Genomic DNA, 18,954 nt, shown 5'->3' on the forward strand with positions numbered 1-18,954 from the left:
TCAAGTCAAGTATTGATCTCAGGAAAAATAAAAAGTGAGGAGAAAATGGAGAAGATAGTAAACAATAACTGAAATCTTAATGGAAATTGCAATATAAAACTAAACTTGTAAAACCACAGTGTTTGAACTTTTTTGTATCTGTTCTCAAATACTGTTTTACTTAGTGTTTAGATTTGCAGGTCAGCCACATCAGTATCATTTACCTATGAGTATTGTGCAAGTCATGTTTCTATGTAAAATTGTGTTTAGAATTACAAATTAAACAGAGCTGTTCTTCTTTCACTGGAGTAGGCTGAGCCTCCATTCTTCTCCACTTGCCGTGCTGTGGGAAGGTGTACTATCCCAACTTAAACCAGATGTAGTAAGGTTGTAGATTTAGAGCTAACATATGGGTCCATATGGGAATTGGTTGAGTCGTTGGAGTCCAGATTCCTATAGGCAGAGAAGCACCCATGGTTATTGTTTATAGCTTGCTCAGAGCCCCTTCGTGAATTTTTATTTCTCTCAAACAGTAGGAATAATAATAATCTAGCGGTATTGAATAATGGTTAAAGTTTTAGGTTTTGGAGTTGGATGCCAAGAGTCTGAATCTCCATTTCTTCACTGATTATCATTGTGTCTTTAAGCTTAGTTAAACCTTTCTTTCTTCGTTCACAAGATGAGAATAATAACAATACCTTGTGCCTACTGTGTGGAGTTGTTACGAGGACTAAATGAAATGTATTTCCTGGGTAGAAATGCCCAGTAAATGGTGGTTCTCATTGTAGTAATACATGGTATTAGCCAGACCTTTCTAGCCTTATTTGGAAATTGTTAACTGTTGTTAAATAAATAAACACCTGTTGCTGCCCTCTCTGGATCAGGCTGTGTTAGAACTGCCCCCTGGAGAAGTAGTTCTCTTATAGCTCCTCTGAGGATGTCTCTTTTCTTTGAGGTGCTCAGGCCTCTCCTCCTCCAACATTTCTTTTTTGCTTCCTCCTCACATAGCTGTTAACTTCTCAAACATGTGCTTCAAATTTGGTGAAAAGCTATCTGGAGAGTTCTTATGATGTACTGGCAGACGGATAGAAACTTGATTTTATTTGTATCGATAATGATTTTCTGTATCTGTTCCAGGTAATATGGTGAATTTAAGTAATTCTTTCATAAATCAATGTTTTATATTACTTAATCTCCCCAACAGGTCTTTGAGAGAGATTATTTGGGAAATGGAAATTTTGGGAGATCAAGTAATTTATGTAGATTGATATAGATAATTATTTACATTTCAGAGAAAACAAAAAGTCTTTAGGGCAATATGAGATAAAATGAGTCTTAGATACAGTGAGAAACAGGTAGTGGAAACAGGCTACTGGTAATATGCAAGAGAGGAATAAAGCATTGACCTTATGCTTGTTTCTTTTTCCATTTATGTGATTATTTCAGTAAAAATTTCCATAAGCAGAGTTTCTAGGGAAAGAGTATACAATTAAACTTTTGATATTTGACTTAACTTTTTAGAAATGTTGCACATGTTTATATTCCTATTCATAGATGGTGATTTTCCTAGAGCCTTGAAAACACAGAGATGTGAAAGGATTTCACATCTCTGTCATTGTAGAAGGCAAAAAACCCCCTCATTGTTTAAATTTAATTTCTGGTGCTGTTGAACTTCTCATTTATATTAATTGGCTATTGGTGTTTCTTTAATGTCTTTTGCTCATTTTTCTATTTGGCTATTTTTAAATTCATTGAAAGCTCTGTGTGTGTTAGAGATTTAAACCTCTTCTATGAGATGTTTCAATTCTTCTCCCCATTTTGTTTTGGTCTTGAATTTCATAACAGATTTATGCTGTCACTTTTGAAATGCCACACTTACTCTGATGGTCTCTTATTAAGTACATTTAAAAAGAACAAAATATTAAGCTCATTTTGTTAAAATAACATGATAATTCTCTATTTGCTGAGTCAGTGATTTTTAATTGAAGGGACTATCAATGTTTTCATGTAATTTGAATCTCCTGTCATTTTTATTGCTAATGATCGATAGTAATTAACTTCCCTTAGCAAATGAATATGTTCTCAATCTTCTCTGCATTTTAATTGTCAAGTTTAAATTTCACTTTCTTTCTATTGCTTTTACCTCAATCTTAATCTTTTCTTTTCTTTGAAATGCTGTGCAAGTAACATTAGGTTCAAACTTGCTTAGAAATATGATAGCTCCTAGAGAAAAGGGCTCAACTTTGAAAGAGTTAATTTTGTTTTCCTACTAAATAAAAAGTACTCCAGGCTGGATTTCCAAGATTGTGTTGAGATAGAGATATGCTTTGGAAAGAACAGATTAAATTTTGTTGTAACAAATCAGGAGTTCAGCCTTGTACTACTTTGTGTATTTTAGTTTAATTGGTACTTTGTGTGTAGTGACCACTTGGCTTTTCTTGGGTCAAGAAAGAATCTTCAAATTTATGATTGTAAGGAATTTGTTCTATTGACTGATTATAAAAGATCTCATGGCAGATCTTTGTTTTAGAGGGTTTTGTTTTTTTTTAAGAGATGTGTGGTGGTTTGGTGTTTGATATTTAACCATATTTAAACGTGTGAACTGAATGAAGCAGCATGCCTTTTTTGTACAATATGTAATTGTATAGTCCTTATTTTGTTTTAGCTTTGGGCATTTTGGCTTGCTTAATGACCGCTTGATAAACGATGGTGCATATACTACTTGGATTTAGGGACTAGTAGCTCACTCTGAGATTGTGTGGTTGGCTTTTTACTTTTCTCTGATCATTGTATTTACAAAGTGGAGTAGCTGATTTTAATAGCTTGGCATTACTGGTGGCTGTCTCTGTTTTCCTATGAAGTAAGGGTCAGTAATGAATTAGTAAAGGTGAGTTTAGAATTCTTATCACAAACATGCTAGCCGAAGTTTTAGCTAAATATAACCCAAACTGTGTAATTTCTCCAACTCTGTTTAATTCCCAGTATTTTTTTTCCCCATGCATTTTGAAGATGGGGACAGGGAGCTGCTTAATTTTATTTCTTTGAATGGAGCCTCTGTAGCTCTTGTTTCTTATTGATAACCATCTATGCCAGTTAGATTCAAAGAGAGATTGATTCATTTAGAAATTGGTATTTGGTCATTTTAGGATTAGCTAGTATAATGTAAAGTGAAATATGTTTAGGAGTGTTATAGAATATGGAACAGCTTTCTTCAGATTGGAGGCAGAGTATCATGTAAGAGTACAAACTCCAGGGCCTGACATTGTATTAGTTGTGAGATTATAGGCAAGTTATTTTAACTTCTTCTAAGCCTCACTTTTCTCATCTGTAAAGTTGGTTCTACAATTGTGCCAGTCTCACAGAATTATGATGATTAATACCATAATGGGTATAAAGTGCTTGGCATAGTGCCCTGTGCTTATTAAATGGGAGTTCCAGTCTTGACTGCTTATGATTCTGTAGTTTTAAAATGTGTTTATCTGTTTCTGAATGGGTGTGAGATTTACTTTTGATTAACCACTACCTTACTTTAAGTTCAATTATAGCAGGGTATATTAGAGTATAATAGTAATACCAAGTATATATATTATTTAGCAGATCTGAAGATCCTCTGTTACATTTTAAGATTGAATTTAACCAAGGGTACACATATACATAAAAAGGGAAGCTTTTGCTAACAAGCGAATAGGCATTTTAGCACGATCTTTGGTTTTGATAAGGTACTGAAACACATTATAAAAACTTAAAATTGTTACAGTTGATCATTTGTTGTGGAAATAAGTTTCATGACTTAAAAAAACAACTTTACTCACGTTCACTTAAAATAATTTTTTGTCATGGTATTTTATTTATTTACATTTTATATTCTAGTTCCATTCTAAAGCAAAAGAATGAAAGAAGTTGCAGTTTGGTGTTCTAGTTCTTTCGAAATTCAATATGGCCTTGCTTAGCAAGAGTATTCCAACTGATCTTGATTTTGTTGGAGTAGAACTCCATTGTAATATTGAGGTTTTAAGGACAAAAGTAATGTATACTTTGTAGGCTTTCTTAAATTTATGCAGATAATATTGGGGGACTGATTCATAATAGAGCTTAAAAATGTGTTTGCATGTGTATGTAAATCCTTTTTTGCTTTATTTGATATCATTTAGATCAGTTTTTACTTAGCAGCATCTTCTGTTTTCATCCTGTCATCCTGTGCATTGATTCCACAAATTAAAAGTTCTTTTTCATTTACAGATGTTTACCTGCCCCTGAGTCTTAACAGTGAGCCTGTTTCTCGATAGACTGATTTGTCTATTGCATCCTACTCTTGTTTTTATTTGAACAATGAAAACTTAAGGAGTCTAATATGTTTTCACAAAAAGCCCATAATTAATAATTAATTGACAAGACAAAATACAATATAATCTTTGCAGCTGGCTTGCTCTGTTTCTGACTTTTTAAGTCTTTTACCCATGTAGAAAATGATTAGAGCCCACGCTACAGTGACTTGTAGGTCTGGATTTACTGCTTTAAATTAATTAGGTATAGGAGCCTTTAAGATCCAGGTAACAAATTAGGTAGAGGTATCGTTCCCTATCTTGATGATTATATGAAAATTAATTTATTTGATTTAAAAATTCAAGTGGTTTTATTGTTTGGGGTCTGTTTTTTCCCAGTGACTTCAGATTAACCACTGAATGAATGGAATTACAGTCTCATATTTAGTTCTCATAAATATGCTAAAATGCCAAGGCATTTAATTGAGGGAAGACCATTGTGAGTTAGAAGAGGTTATAAAAGAAATGCAGGTTTATTTTCAAATGAGTATGTAGTAGATTCTAGACCAGAGGTTTCTATTAGTGGACCCAAGACCATCAAGAGTGGCAGGAGGTGGGTTGCTGAGTTACTATAGCAAAAGGTAATGAATTTATGTAACTGTTAAGCATTATCTGAAAGAAGATAATTCATATATATGTACCACTGTTTTTAAGTATATGGAGCAGTTTTGACTAATAAAATGAAAATCATCCAAAAATGTCATTCACAGTAACTTTAAATCATCATTCATTGTTTCAGAGTAACTTTAAATCATCATTCATTGTTTCAGAGTATAAAGGGTGAAAGCACAATTGTGTTTTTGATGTCCAAAAAGAGTTTTTAAATTTCAGGGTATTGGAAACTTTTTGTACTAGGATAACAATTTGATTTCTAGTTTATTACTAATTAGATGACATATAACTACATATGGCTGGTAATATGAAATGTTGTTTTGCAGTTGTACCAAAAGAATTGTGCACTGAAAAATTGGTCTGTTACTTGGTAGCTTTAACTACATTTTCTATTACAAGCATGGTATTTATAGATTTTTCTTTGGCTTGACTGAAATTTCAGAAGAGAATACATCTTAGCTTTGTATTTCTAGGAAGAAGGGCATAGAACCTTATGCTGAAATGTTGACTGAATGAATATGTGAAAAAATGTGCATACATTTAGAGTTTTGAACTCAAACAGTCCTAAAAATTAGCTTTTACTGTTTGTTCTATTTTCGACATAGAGACTTACCTCAGTTGTAAGGAATGAAGGTGGACTTCCTTTAGACCTAAACCATTGGAAATGGCTTTTATGAACCAGGGCAAGAAATTTTGAAGAGCCAGGGCTCTGGGGGCTGCATGTGTAATGGTCTTAAAGGTTTTGAAGGCTCTAAGTATCTGGGTCAAGCTTTATGGATTTGGGATGTTGAACTACTGAATTTCTCTCTCTTTATATCAGGGAGTGGCTTCAGTTTCTGTCTGGACCAGTAGTTGTTTCTTATCTAGGTTATTGCTGTGACATTCTCTGGAACTTCACTACTCAAAGTGTGGTCACCAGATAAGCAGTACTAGCAGTCTTGGGAACCTTTTAGAAATGTAGAGTCTCAGGCTTCACTCTAGACCCACTGAATCAGAATCTTTATTTTAGTAACATCTTGAGAAGATTCATGGGTTCATTATGCTTAAATACGGAAGGATCCTTGAATACTTTTGTTCAGGTCTAACTTGTTTTATTTTTTAAATGCTCAGTATAAAGGGTAAAACTATTTTCATCTTATTGTACTGTTTATTTAGATTTTGTGAAGAATGATAAAAATTCACTCTTAGAGTAAATCTTGAGACTTAAAGTAAAAATTTTGTAACTAGAGGGGAGGAAGGGGGAGATAGGGAGGAACAGTTTCAGGCCCTGCTGTATATTTTCTACAGGAATAAAAAGAGATTGGGAATTTTGATGTACAATATTGACTTACTAGGAGGTGGGGTACAAAAGCTGGTTATTTACCGATAGGACAGGACATTTACAAATGCTTGCATTCCATAAGTGGAATTCCATAGAGGGGCAAGGCTATCAAGAATAGAGGATCAACAAGAGGACATACTTGTTTTTTTTAACTCTCACATTCTCAAGATTGGTCTAGGAAAGGATTACTAGAAGCTAAGGAAAAGGGAAGAGGGATGTTGCTTTTGTTTGCTCTGGAGTAGAGGGTTTGGATTTTAAAGATCTCAAGAATTTTAGGGTAATAACTTTAGGGGTGAACATTTTCCATAAAATTTTGTTTGTCCCTTTTATTTCTTCATCTTCTATTTGACTTCTCTGATTTCCTTAGCCCCCACTTTCAATCACCTATAGTTGTCATTAACCTAGCAATTCTCTCCCCAACCAGTCTTTATTAGGTCTGTTCCCATTTCAGTTCCCTTGAGTTCACATCCTTCACCTACACCAGTGATTCTGAAATGGGAGCAGTTTTGTTTCCCCATGACGTTGAAGATGTATTTGGTTGTCACATCTGGGACTGTGGTGCTTCTGGCATCTAGAGGTTAAAGGTCAGGGATGCTGCCAAACATGCTACAGTGCACAGAACTGCCTCCATGACAAAGAATTATCGAAAGTCTGTAGTGCTTATAGAGTTGAGAAACTCTAACCTCGATTAGGTTAGAGTCACAAATTGTCAGAGTCCACAAATTTGTCTGCCTGTTTCCACTTTAATTTTCATTCAGAAGCTTTTAAGAGTTTCCCATTGCCCATGGAATGAAGTCTGAAGTCCTTGGTGTAGGCTATAGAACAGTTTTTTCATTGCTTTGAAGACTCATCTTTTTGCTCTTCAAGGGTAGCCCTCTCTAAAGGGCCGACTGAATACTTGAGGTTTTCACCTAACACCACAGTGCCTCTACATACATGTTTTTCCAAGCCTACAGTACCTCTCTCTCCCACCTGCTTCCTCCATCTAGGTGCACTTATTCCTTCTTCCGAGTTGCATTCGCCTGCTCTGTGAACTCTTTGTCTCTGCCCTATGGTACCTTAATTATATATGCATTCTTTATATCACAGTATGTTCTGTTTGCATGACTTTGTTTCCTACTACATTATATTCTCTTTGAGGGAAAGGTATGTGTTTTATTTAACATATTTAGAACAGTTCCTGATACAAAGTAGTCTCTTAGATGTTTAGTTGAACATACATTTTTTTTTTCTTCAAGGGATAAATAATAGGGTAGTTTGGAAATTAGTTTACAGTTGAGATTTTACTCTAATTTATGTCTCGTGCAGTAATATGTAATCTTTGCCTCACCTTCATGTTTTCTATTGCTGCTATCCCTTTTCAGATGTCATTTTGCCTTCCATTGCTTATGATGGTAATTTAAATGGTATTGATATCTTAGGTCTTTTCATTCAGTATCACATAGAAGGTTGTACTTTTAGATTAGATTTTAATCTCTGGCTAGTTATCAAAGAAAGTTAAATCTATAATGGCACATGTTTGGGGATCTCTTCCACCTAAGAGGGAAGGCATTAGGCTAATTATAAGTTTTTGAGGGTTGGGGTGGAGAGAGAGTAGTGAATTCTTCTTTGGAAAAATGAGCTGTTGGGGAGGGAGAATGCTACAGTGGATTTATTTAAATACTTTTTTTCTGCGTTGCTTAGTGCACTGCTATAAGAAGATAAATTGTGCTATTGTAATATCCAGTTCAAAGCAGGTCTGCATTTGTGAAGGATCTGAATAAGAAGACCATTTAACACCATAATCTACTTGCTTTCAAATATATGATTGAAATTTAGGTGCCCTTGTAGTAATCCTATTTGATAGGTTATTTTGTTTAAATAAATACTCTTTGATGTGTTGGAACTTTTCTAATAGTTAAGATATTGTTTAGCCCAGACATTTTCTAAAATATAAAATTTAAATTAGTGAAAGCTTAATAAAGGTGTAGTATTTTTGCTGTGTATCAAAGCCTTGTAGTTGTGAGCAATATTACTAGAAATAACTTGCTTTAAAATTCTTTCATTTATAATATTGTTCTGATGGGTACATATTTATTTTCATCCACAAAAGTTGCTTGTGATGTAGACATAAAGAGTAATTGAATTGGCACAAGAGTGCATGGAGATGGAAATATTTTAGCCTCATGGAACTTTATCCACTGCTGTAATTATTGGGATGGTAGGTAGTTTAGTTACCTTTCTTATGCAAGTTTAATTTTTTTTTTCCTCTTAAGTCAAAGACTACTAGCAGAGGCCCATTTCTGTAGTTAGTGTCTACTTTGCATAGAATGATTTCATAGGCATTGTTTGCACGGTCATTTTGAAATTTAGAAATCAAGTGTTTTCTTCAAATTAGTTTTCTCTAGTGGTCAAAATTATATTTTATATATTTCATATGTTTGTCTGGCTAGGACACTTATTTTGAAGAAAGTTAATTTTAACTATTTGCTTTAGCAGACTTATGACAGAACAGTGAGTAAACATAAGTTATTTCAGGTCTTAAACTATCTCCCCAAGAATGATTAGCATTCCTTAAAGGGAAAAATATATTTTTTTATTTTAATATTTTTTAATATATATATATAATATATTTTATTTTATTTTTTATTTATTTTATTTTATTTTTTATTTTTATTTTTATATTTATCTTTATTTTATAAAGATAAATATATTTTATCTTTATAGGAAAAATTCCTATAAAGATATAATTTACTGCAAATTTGCTATAAATTAGAGAGGTAAGGTGGTGGAAACTATCATTAATTTTCACATATAAAAAAGCCCTGCCAACCACTACTAAGATTGTTTACTAACTTTATTATAATGTTTGCCAATGACTTCATGCTTTTATTGGACAAGCTATTTAATATCACTCTGTGTACATTACTGCTATACTCATAACACCCATTAAAGTTGTGTATTTTTTTTTTACAAAATTTGAGCTTATTTCATTTAATACCTTAAGTTGAAGGCCCACTTAAGACATAGTGACTTGTACTTTTGCCTAATGTGCATAGAATTTAAAAAACTTTTAAAAATCCATTCCTTAGGAATTAACTGCTTCTTTTAAGTGGAGGTAGTTCCTCAGCAGGACATAAGATAGCAAAATGGGAACAGAAAAAGACATAGTTTGGAGAATTTTTTTTACCTGTATTTGGTGCCTTTTGAAGCATTTCTTCATATTGCAGTGAGAATAGGTAAGTGCCAGTGGAAAAAAATTTGCAAGGCATTTAACTTTGCTGATAAGTTAATTTCTATTCATTAAGGTTTTATAAAATCAAATTATAATGTATACTTCTAAAACATCTGTTGCTTTTTACCTCTATGTTGTTCAGCCTGTTAGGACTGTGGGTTATTTTGGAGGTATGTATTGGGGGAGGGGGTTGGGAAATGGTGGGTGGTGATAAGGTCATTAGAGGGAGTGTCTTAGAAATTTTACTTGTTTCCTATTCCACCATCCCTGGTATCATCTGTATGTTAGTTATGTTAGTTTAGATTAGTGTGGGGGATGTTAGGAGTGGCCTGGTTTCTTTCCTTCTTTTTCCTAGCCAAGGAAGTATCGCCTGGGGATGCTGGAGGAGAGGCTAGTTCCGATGGGATCAAAGGCACGAAAAGCAAAGAACCCTATTGGCTGCCTTGCTGACAGGTGTAAATCAGGAGTACCCATCAATATGGTTTGGTGGAACAGAGTCACAGAAAACAATTTACAGGTAAAAATAATTTTATTAGACATTTTTTGAAAGTGAATATCTTGGTTGCTTTCTGTGTCTGGGTGGGATGGTGGGTGTGAGATCGAATGGTTTAGTTGATATCTTTAGGTGATTTTTTTTTTTTTAAATCAAAGGAAGGTTAGTGGCTTGTTAACCAACTAAATGACTTTGGTGACTTTTTGAACTTTCTCTGCTTATAGTTTACTTTTCTAAAAATATACTAAATTTAGTTTTTCCCTTTTGGATTTTGTTAACGGATAGGAGGTCAGTTATTCTTAATACACAAAGTTATTCAGGGTACTATATTAAAAAATCATTATAAAATTTATTATGGGAAACCTCATTTATACTCTGAATAACAGGAAGCTTCATATGTTTACTTTTTGTACTTTTTACTAAATAAAAATTATATGTAAACAAACTTGTTAAGTATTGGCTCTAAAATGAGCTTCAATATTACGTTGTCATAGGCACGTACATTTTAGTCTTTGACTCTCCCTTATCAATACTGAATAATGAAAATGGATTTTGTAACTCAAAAATTGTCTTTTGAATAAGATTCTGAGGTACCTATGAAATAATTTGAATTAGATTCAGTTTTAATTTGGAGTTTAATTATTCTCATTTAAAAAAATTGGTAATGGTATAATATAGCTCTTAACCCAAATTTCAGTTTAGATGTAAGCAGAATATTTTTCTTTCCCAAATGTTCTGAATACATGGGTATTTTTAATGTATATTGCTAGCCAAACGTCTGTAATCCCACACACATGTACCACACACAGAAAAGCTATAACAAAGGTAACAACTTGGTTATATTTCTGTCACCAGCCTTGTGTTACGAAGGGGTTCCACAATATTTTGGTCTGTTCAGTATTAATACCATAGCAATATCTTTATTGCCTTGGGCACAAAAATAAAGGAGTTAGTCCAAAAATATTGCAAAACATAGTTTCTGTCCCAAATGAAATTTTCCTAGTATTTTCTAAAGGTAAGGGAAGCCTGGGGACGGGGAGAGGAGTCCACGTCATGATACACTTAAAATTTCATTGGAAAGTTTTGACTATGTCAATTATGAATAGCGGTGTAGTTCACTGAATTTTTGTCTTTTTAGATTGGTAGGAGAGAGATTTGATGTGGATTGTTAGAATTATTTTTCAGTTTTAAAAAATCAGAATAAATGGGGCCCTAACTGTATAAGAACTGTTAAAAGTGGAACTGGAAGTGCTTGTAGGCTGTGGGGTAAAACAGTGATAAATGCACGGGTGTATCCACTTGGCCTTTCCACAGCTGCCCGTCTTACCCTATTGTCAGCTTTTGAGGTACCTCTGTGTAGCACAGCTTGAAAAATCGTTAGGTTACTTTAAGAATGTATGCTAGAAATTGTTTTATTTTTAATTAAAACAGGTTATAATAGATAAACTTTTCAATGTACAAAAGATTGAATTTGTGTTATCTGAATCTCCTATTTCAACTACTACTATTATTTTATACTTCAGCTAGTTCTTTTCCTTTAAGGACATGAGGAATGCTTTAGTTGCTTGGTCTGATACTGGAAGGACAGTATCACCTTGCAGTATCATCACATGTTGAAGTATTGAAAAATGCCCATCTGTTGTCCATTACTATGTTTGTGGATTCCTAAACTGTGGATACCTGGTGTTGTTTATGCAGTGCAAGGAGTATGTCAGTACCTTTTTTTTTTTTTTAATTGGGGTTTTTATCTTTTTGATGTGTAAGGAAACCAATTCGTGTGAATCAAATCTTTACCTTTTTTTTTTTTTTTAGTTCTGTATGATGCTTTTTAACATATTTGTCCACAAAAATTTTATAGAGTAAAAAAGTATGAGTAGCCGGATTTATTAATCTTTCCTGTTTCATTTGTTTCCTTTCTTTTAAATCTTAGGCCTTCTCAATCCTAAGGTCAGAGAAATGTTTATTTGTACTTTGTTTTAGTAATTATAGCTGTGTTTCTTAAATGGTTACCTTATGCCAGGCACTGTGCTAAGCTCTTTACATATATTGTCCCTTTTGGTCTTTCTAATAGCTCATGAGAGGAATATTACTATTAAATGAAGAAACATCTTCAGAGAAGCTAAGTAACATTAAGGTTAAATAGTAGTAGTAAATAGAGGAGCAGACATTTTAACCCATGTTTGTCAGACTTTAAATTCTCTTAATCTTTATGTGATATACCCTCTATTGAACTACAGCTGTGGTTAGCTTAATTATCTAACTGGTTAACTGAACTTCTGTAGGACAACTTGTTTTTGGATGAGAGTGCATACATATTTTATATCTATGGATTGTAACTTATGCATAACAGCAGGATTGGTTAAGGTCAGTCCTTTTTCCTCATGATTCCATCTGATTCTCAGTGACCTTTAATTACCTTTCTTTCTGGAACTGGAAACATTTCTTTACATTGATTTCTTAGTGTTAAGCTAACATCTTTAGAAGTTTTTCTACTTTTGAAAACAAAAGATAACCAACAAAACCCTTATACCAAAATGAGCAACAGAAACTTTTCTCTGAAGATTTCCACATGAATCATTCATAATTGCATTTATTCTCTTCAGTGTTGGATTTCTTCAAGAGCCCCATGATCCCCTTTTGGTACTAATATATATATATTTTTATTTTCCATTAAGGATCTCATATGAGAGAGCCTGTTTACACATTTGTAAGACAGTGATTCATGCTTTCATTTAAAACATACATATAAAAATACATGTGTATATATATATAAAAAATGCTAATTAAAGAATCAAAAGCATTTATTATTTTCCTTAGTTTTTCATAGTGTAGTGAAGGCTAAATTTATTTTTCATATGGCTCTTTGAAATATTGATAATGTTCATCCGGTTTCCATTATTCTCTTTGTGGAGTTCCCACTTGAGGACCCTTGGAATAGATTCTTTCTTTTCTCTGATTTCTTTACCACCCATTTATGCCTGCAGTGTCTGCAGTTTGGTGTCATCAAAATTTTGCTAAAATTGGGACACCTGGGGGCGCCTGGGTGGCTCAGTGGGTTAAGCCGCTGCCTTCGGCTCAGGTCATGATCTCAGGGTCCTGGGATCGAGTCCCTCATCGGGCTCTCTGCTCAGCAGGGAGCCTGCTTCCCTCTCTCTCTCTGCCTGCCTCTCTGCCTACTTGTGATCTCTATCTGTCAAATAAATAAATAAAATCTTTAAAAAAAAAATTTGGGACACCTGGGTGGTTTGGTCAGTTAAGGGTCTTCCTTTGGCTACAGTCATGATCTCGGGGTCTTGGGATCAAGCCCCATATAGGCCTCCTTGTTCGGCAGGGAGCCTGCTTCTCCTCCCTCTCTCTCTGCCCTCCCCCCACCCTGCTCATTTCTCTTCTCTCTTTCTCAAATAAATACATAAAAATGTTAAAAAAAATTTTTTGCTGAAATTGCTCTCAAAATTTGTCAGAGAGCTCCTTAATTACCAAATAGAGTGTTTTATCCAGTGCTTAAAACTGCTGGCCACCTCACTATTTTTGAAACTTTCCTTTTTTCAGTCATGACTTTTTGTTTTACCCCTAGCTCCTCATGAGCTCCTGTTCTTGGCTCACTCATTCTTTGCTTTCCCTTGTATGCCTAAGACCTAAAATTTTATTTCTATTAGGGTTGTCTTTGAGTTCAAGACTCATATTTTTTTGTGCTTTTTGATATCTTTGCATGTTGATATGTATCCCACTGTCACTGCAAATTTGGCTTGTCTAAAACAGGCATTTTTCTATTTTCAAAATCTGCAGTTTCTTTTGTAGTTCTTCTTTAATGACTTTATCATCTTCCCAGTCCAGTCACTGAGGCTTACATATCTTAATTTCTCCCCTGTCATCTTACATTCTACATTTATTATAAGAAGGAAACTTGAAGTTTCGACTAATTGAAAGATAGTACGTTGGACAGTTTATTTGCCATCATATTAAAGCTTTGCCACAGTAATGACATATTATCCTCTTTTGACAAATAGCATAAGTTGCAATTTAGAAAAGCTTTTTTTTTTTTTTAAGATTTTATTTGTTTGACAGAGAGAGAGATCACAAGTAGGCAGAGAGGCAGGCAGAGAGAGAGAGAGAGGGAAGCAGGCTCCCTGCTGAGCAGAGAGCCCGATGCAGGGCTCGATCCCAGGACCCTGAGATCATGACCTGAGCCGAAGGCAGAGGCTTTAACCCACTGAGCCACCCAGGCGCCCCGCTTTTTTTTTTTTTTTAAGATTTTATTTTTAAAGTAATGTCTACACCGACTGTGGGGTTCAGACTCATAACTCTGAGGCCAAGAGTCACACGCTCCACTGACTGAGCCAGCCAGGTGGCCCAGACCTTATTGTTAATAAGCAGTAGAGCTAGGATTCTAGCCCAGCCCTGTTTAATTCTAAATCTGAGATTTTGCTACTATGTTGTCTGCCTCTAATCCCTATTCCTTAAAATTCTGCAGTATCTTCCTCTTCTTTCCTTTTTTAACACTATTGACATAGTTTCTACCCTAAGGGTATTTTCTGTATAATTTTTGTCAAATCCCTTTGGGTGTGTTTTACTTTCTAGGGCTCTCTCTCTAACTGTTCATACATACTAAATTCTAATCAAATGGAATCTTTCATACCTCATATAATATGAAATACATTGTCAGATCTCTGTATCTTGGTACGTTGTTAACTGAGCCTAAAAAAAAAACACCTTTCCTCCTTTTCCTTTAAGAGTTAATTCAAATACTACCTTCATTGTAAATACTTGCCTGAAAGAATTTTTTTTAACTATTTCTGTAATACTTGGTGTGGTTTAAGAGTTATTTCATTGTTTTATATTGTTTCTTTACCTGTTTGCTTTTTCCCATTGGACTGTAAATATTTGAGACTGAGCATGTATTTATTACTGTTTTTGTACCCTTAATGTATTCTGTCTCTAAATGTTACTGTTTAATTTCCTTTATTAGGCAGTGTATATAATTTGTGGTAATTTATTCCAGTACTTTTCTATGTTTAAAAATTGTTCTGGGATTTATAGCCACCATATTACTATTGCTTAGTTTTATTATCACAGCTGATTTAGAACAGAGGATAGTGATTTCTTTTTAAATGTTAGAGAATCTTCTTCTTTTTTTTTTTTTTTTTTAAACTCATGAAGGTTTATCATTGTTTAAGTGTTCTTGATATTTCCTAATCTTCTAATCCTGGTAGAAGTCTTAATTACTTATTGACATTGTTGTTAAGTCACAGGGCTTCTCCATTTTATATTTTTCTCATCATCTTAGCCCAAACACCAAGCAGATGGTAGGTGGAAGGTCACCCGAGACTCCGTATCAGTAGTACTTTATTTTACTTAAGTGTAAATTCTCTTTATCATTCTTTGGTCTTTGCCTAGGTTGTTTATCCATTTCTCTGCCTGACCAATCTATGTGTCAGTTTCCAAATTTTTGATTTGTTCTGTGATTATATAGTTCTTCAGATACCATTGTTTAGGATTGAAATATTATAGCACTTACCTTACAGAATTGTGAGGATTCAAATTTCCAAGCTCATAGTAGATACTAAATAAATTTCCATTCCGTCAGTTTCACCTTATCTCACTCCTAAACTCGGTCTCTGTTTATATTTACATAGGATGCCATCAGTTATATTCAGATGTATGTGGCGTGGTGTGTGTATTATATACATATAGAGAGAAAGAGACAGTAACATTAATTGTCTTTTAGGGGCTCACATTTTAATGCCAACTCTCTTGAATATTTTAAACATTTGTTTAAAATGCCTTTTTTTTTTTTTTTTTTTTTTAAGAAAAGCATAACAGGGGCACCTAGGTGGCTCAGTGGGTTAAGCCTCTGCTTTTGGCACAGGTCATGATCCCAGGGTCCTGGGATCGAGCCCCACATCGGGCTCTTTGCTCAGTGGTGCGCTTGCTTCCTCCTCTCTCTCTGCCTGCCTCTCTGCGTACTTGTGATCTCTGTCAAATAAATTAAAAAAAAAAAATCTTAAAAAAAAAAAAGGCATAACAGTGTGTTCTCACCTTTCCCATAAACCTTAGTGTTAAGGGCTGCTAGAATGGTTCAGTCAGTTAAGCATCCGACTCTTGATTTTGGCTGGAGCTGTGATCTCCATCAAGCACTGTGTTGGCCCCTGATCTCAGCAGAGAGTCTGCTTGTGGATCTTTTTTTCTCCCTATGCTCCTACCCCTGCACGCATGCTCTCTTTCTTTCCTTCTCTCAAATAAATAAGTCTTTTTTAAAAAATTATTTTTATTAACATATAATGTATTATTTGCCCCAGGGATACAAGTCTGTGAATTGTCAGGCTTACACATTTCACAGTACTCGCCATAGCACATACCCTCCCCAATGTCCATCACCCAAAAAAAATCAGGTGTCAGCTGGAATAAAAGGATGGGAGGTGCATGGCTTTGTGAACTTCTCAGGGTATTGCAGGTTAAGATTTGCCTAGAAGTAATGATATGTTAAATAAATTTCTGTTCATTTTGTCTCAGACTTTTGGAAATAATGGGTTATAGATCATAAATCAATAGTGTTAATGTTGTTTTAGCTTACCCCTGGAGTGATGTAAATGAATGAGAATGGTTGGACTGTTGGCTTTATTAGGAGATTCATACTTGTCAGCATCTCATTTGATGGCATTTGCCCGCCTTGTGGTTTGATTAAATGGCATTTCTTGTAAGGAGTATTTAATTAGAAGAAAGCTCACATTAAGATCTTTTGACTCACAAATTCTCCTGTGAATTCTAGTTGCTTGTTACTGGTGACTTTAAGATCCCAGGGAGGTTTTTGAAACTCACCAGATATATCTCAATCTTTAGTTACTTTCTGATTTTTAGTGTTAATTCAGGTGATTTCTAGACGTTAGGCCCTAGGAGACAGGATGGTTTGGGCTTTAGACTGGAATGGTTTGGAATTTTTTAAGGTTGAAACTTAAACCCTCTATCTACTCAGTGTTCCTCAGGACTTTGGAAGAGTTCTAGAACTATGGTGCAGCGAAAACGGCTTTAGTATGTATGCACTGCTTTCTGACCTCAGGCCCACTTCTTTTCTCCCTTTATAGCTGGTATTCTAAGCCTTTAACACTCCTCAAACCTACTCACCCCTTCCATGTCACTTTTGAGTAAATGACTTGTGTACTTCACTGGAGGGAGAAGGGCATGAGAATGAATTGCTTCATGTGGTAACTTTCAACCTGTGGACAGCATTTTCATTCATAACTTTTCTTACTCTTTTTCCTCCTGTTTCAGACAAACAGTTGTTCCTTTATTATGTGCTTCAGAACCTGTCTTTATTCCCTCTAACAAATTTATTATTTATCCCTTTTCAGTTTTATATAATGTCTCCCTCAACAGTGATTTCTTCCTCCTAGCTTGTGAACATGTAATGTTTAAATTTCTTTTGCTCTGGGACCGTGGGAGTAAGGAATGCTATCTGAAGAAATGTTTTAGCATCAGTATGTTTGGGAAATTGCAGTAAAATTTGAGAAATGCTTACTACTTATTGTTGCTACTTTTTTTACCTTTAATTCATCCCTCAATTCCCATTGTTTGCCATTCGCTTTCACCACTATGTTGAAACTTTTTGATACGGTCACCTAAGTACCAAAAGTACCAGTTCTTATTCGATCTCTAATGCGTTTGACCTTGCTGACCATTCCTCTTTCTGTGAACTTATCTCTTAGGCTGTTCTTTGTTAGTCTGTTTTGAGGACCTCTTGTTTGTTGCCTTGACCTCAGGAATTCTCTCAAACTCTGTCCTTCACTCCCTTCTCATTTATTCCAGACGGTGCTCCTCGGGGGTCTCAGCAGATATTTATTACTTCAGCTACTCCCCATCCATAGCTGACTTTCAGGGTTGTTTTTGTTTGTTTGTTTGTTTGTTTGTTTTTATCATCCCCTCAGTCCTTTGCATTCTCTCTGAATACTAACTTCTTCAGAACATCTTCATTTATGTGGTGTAAGACTTTGAAAATTCATTCTATCTAAAACAAACATCACATCTTTTTCTTTAAATGTGTTTTATTCACACATGTCTGTATATGCCTGCTGTCTGTGGTGATTATGGTATCACCCAGTTGTGAGTTTTTCTTGACTTCTCCATGTTCCTTATTTGTTACATCCTTTGGCCACCAGGTGCTGTTGATTGGGCTACTTTGAAATTGTCTTCACTTTTAATATTACTGAGTTATAATTTAGGTCCACTTTCATTTCTTATCTGGATTGTTATTATTGTAAGACTGTTATTATCTAGTATCCTGCTTCTGGTCTTAACTTTCAAACCACTACCTGATATTTGATCTTGTTTTTTACCTTTGTCATTATTATAAAATTCATATCCTTCAGGAAGGTATTCAGGGTGTACCTATTGATCTCTTTCCTGATAACTGCTATAGACCTACTGAACTATTTGTAGTACCATGAAGAGTACCATGCTCTTTCTGCCTCTTCCTTTGAACATTGTGTTTGAACATTGCTTTGCTTGCTTTGCCCTTTTCTCTGTCTTGATTCAACAGACTTGTCTCTTAGGATTCATTTTGAGCATATAGTTATGACCTAATCAGTCAGCATTAAGCATTTGTTCACTTTTCCCTAGCACTTTAATTGCTCTAATTAATGCATATCTAACTTGTCTTAAAGGTTAACAGTATATGGCACACTGTAGTTACTTAATATTTTTTGATATCTAGGTGTTCTGAGCCCTTGGGATTGTGGAATTAGGTTCAGGGTATATCATATCTGTGAAATGCCCATCTGTGAGCTTCTAGAACACAGTGCCTGTGTTTTATAGCTGCTGCTTCTCCACAGTGCCTAGCACAGTATCTTCTATGTATTAGCTATGTAAATAATTGAAAGAATGAACCTGGATTAGTGATTATTTGGCGATAAAAATATTTGGCTTGGTGGTAGTCCTGAAATTTAATGCTTTGTGCAGCTTCTTAAAACTTTCTTTGGTATAGTTTCATGTCAAAAAATATCATTATGGAAAAATCTTTAAA

The 18,954-nt window shown here is 34.6% G+C and overlaps 1 protein-coding gene across 6 annotated transcripts in view; it reads left to right on the plus strand.

Moving 5' to 3' along the window:
* Positions 1–18,954, plus strand: part of PAN3 (poly(A) specific ribonuclease subunit PAN3) — a 126,448-nt gene that overhangs the window by 29,195 nt on the left and 78,299 nt on the right. For 4 of the 6 annotated variants that reach the window (XM_032879971.1, XM_032879966.1, XM_032879967.1 and 1 more), the window contains exon 5: positions 9,804–9,965. The exons of the other annotated variants lie outside the window; for them this stretch is intronic. In XM_032879971.1, the coding sequence (XP_032735862.1) occupies positions 9,804–9,965 (162 nt within the window). The remainder of the gene's footprint in view (positions 1–9,803; positions 9,966–18,954) is intronic. 6 annotated transcript variants of the gene reach the window in all.

This window comes from Lontra canadensis, unplaced genomic scaffold (genome assembly GCF_010015895.1).
Source record: "Lontra canadensis isolate GAN:19392208 unplaced genomic scaffold, GSC_riverotter_1.0 scaffold67, whole genome shotgun sequence".
Taxonomy (NCBI): Eukaryota; Metazoa; Chordata; class Mammalia; order Carnivora; family Mustelidae; genus Lontra; species Lontra canadensis.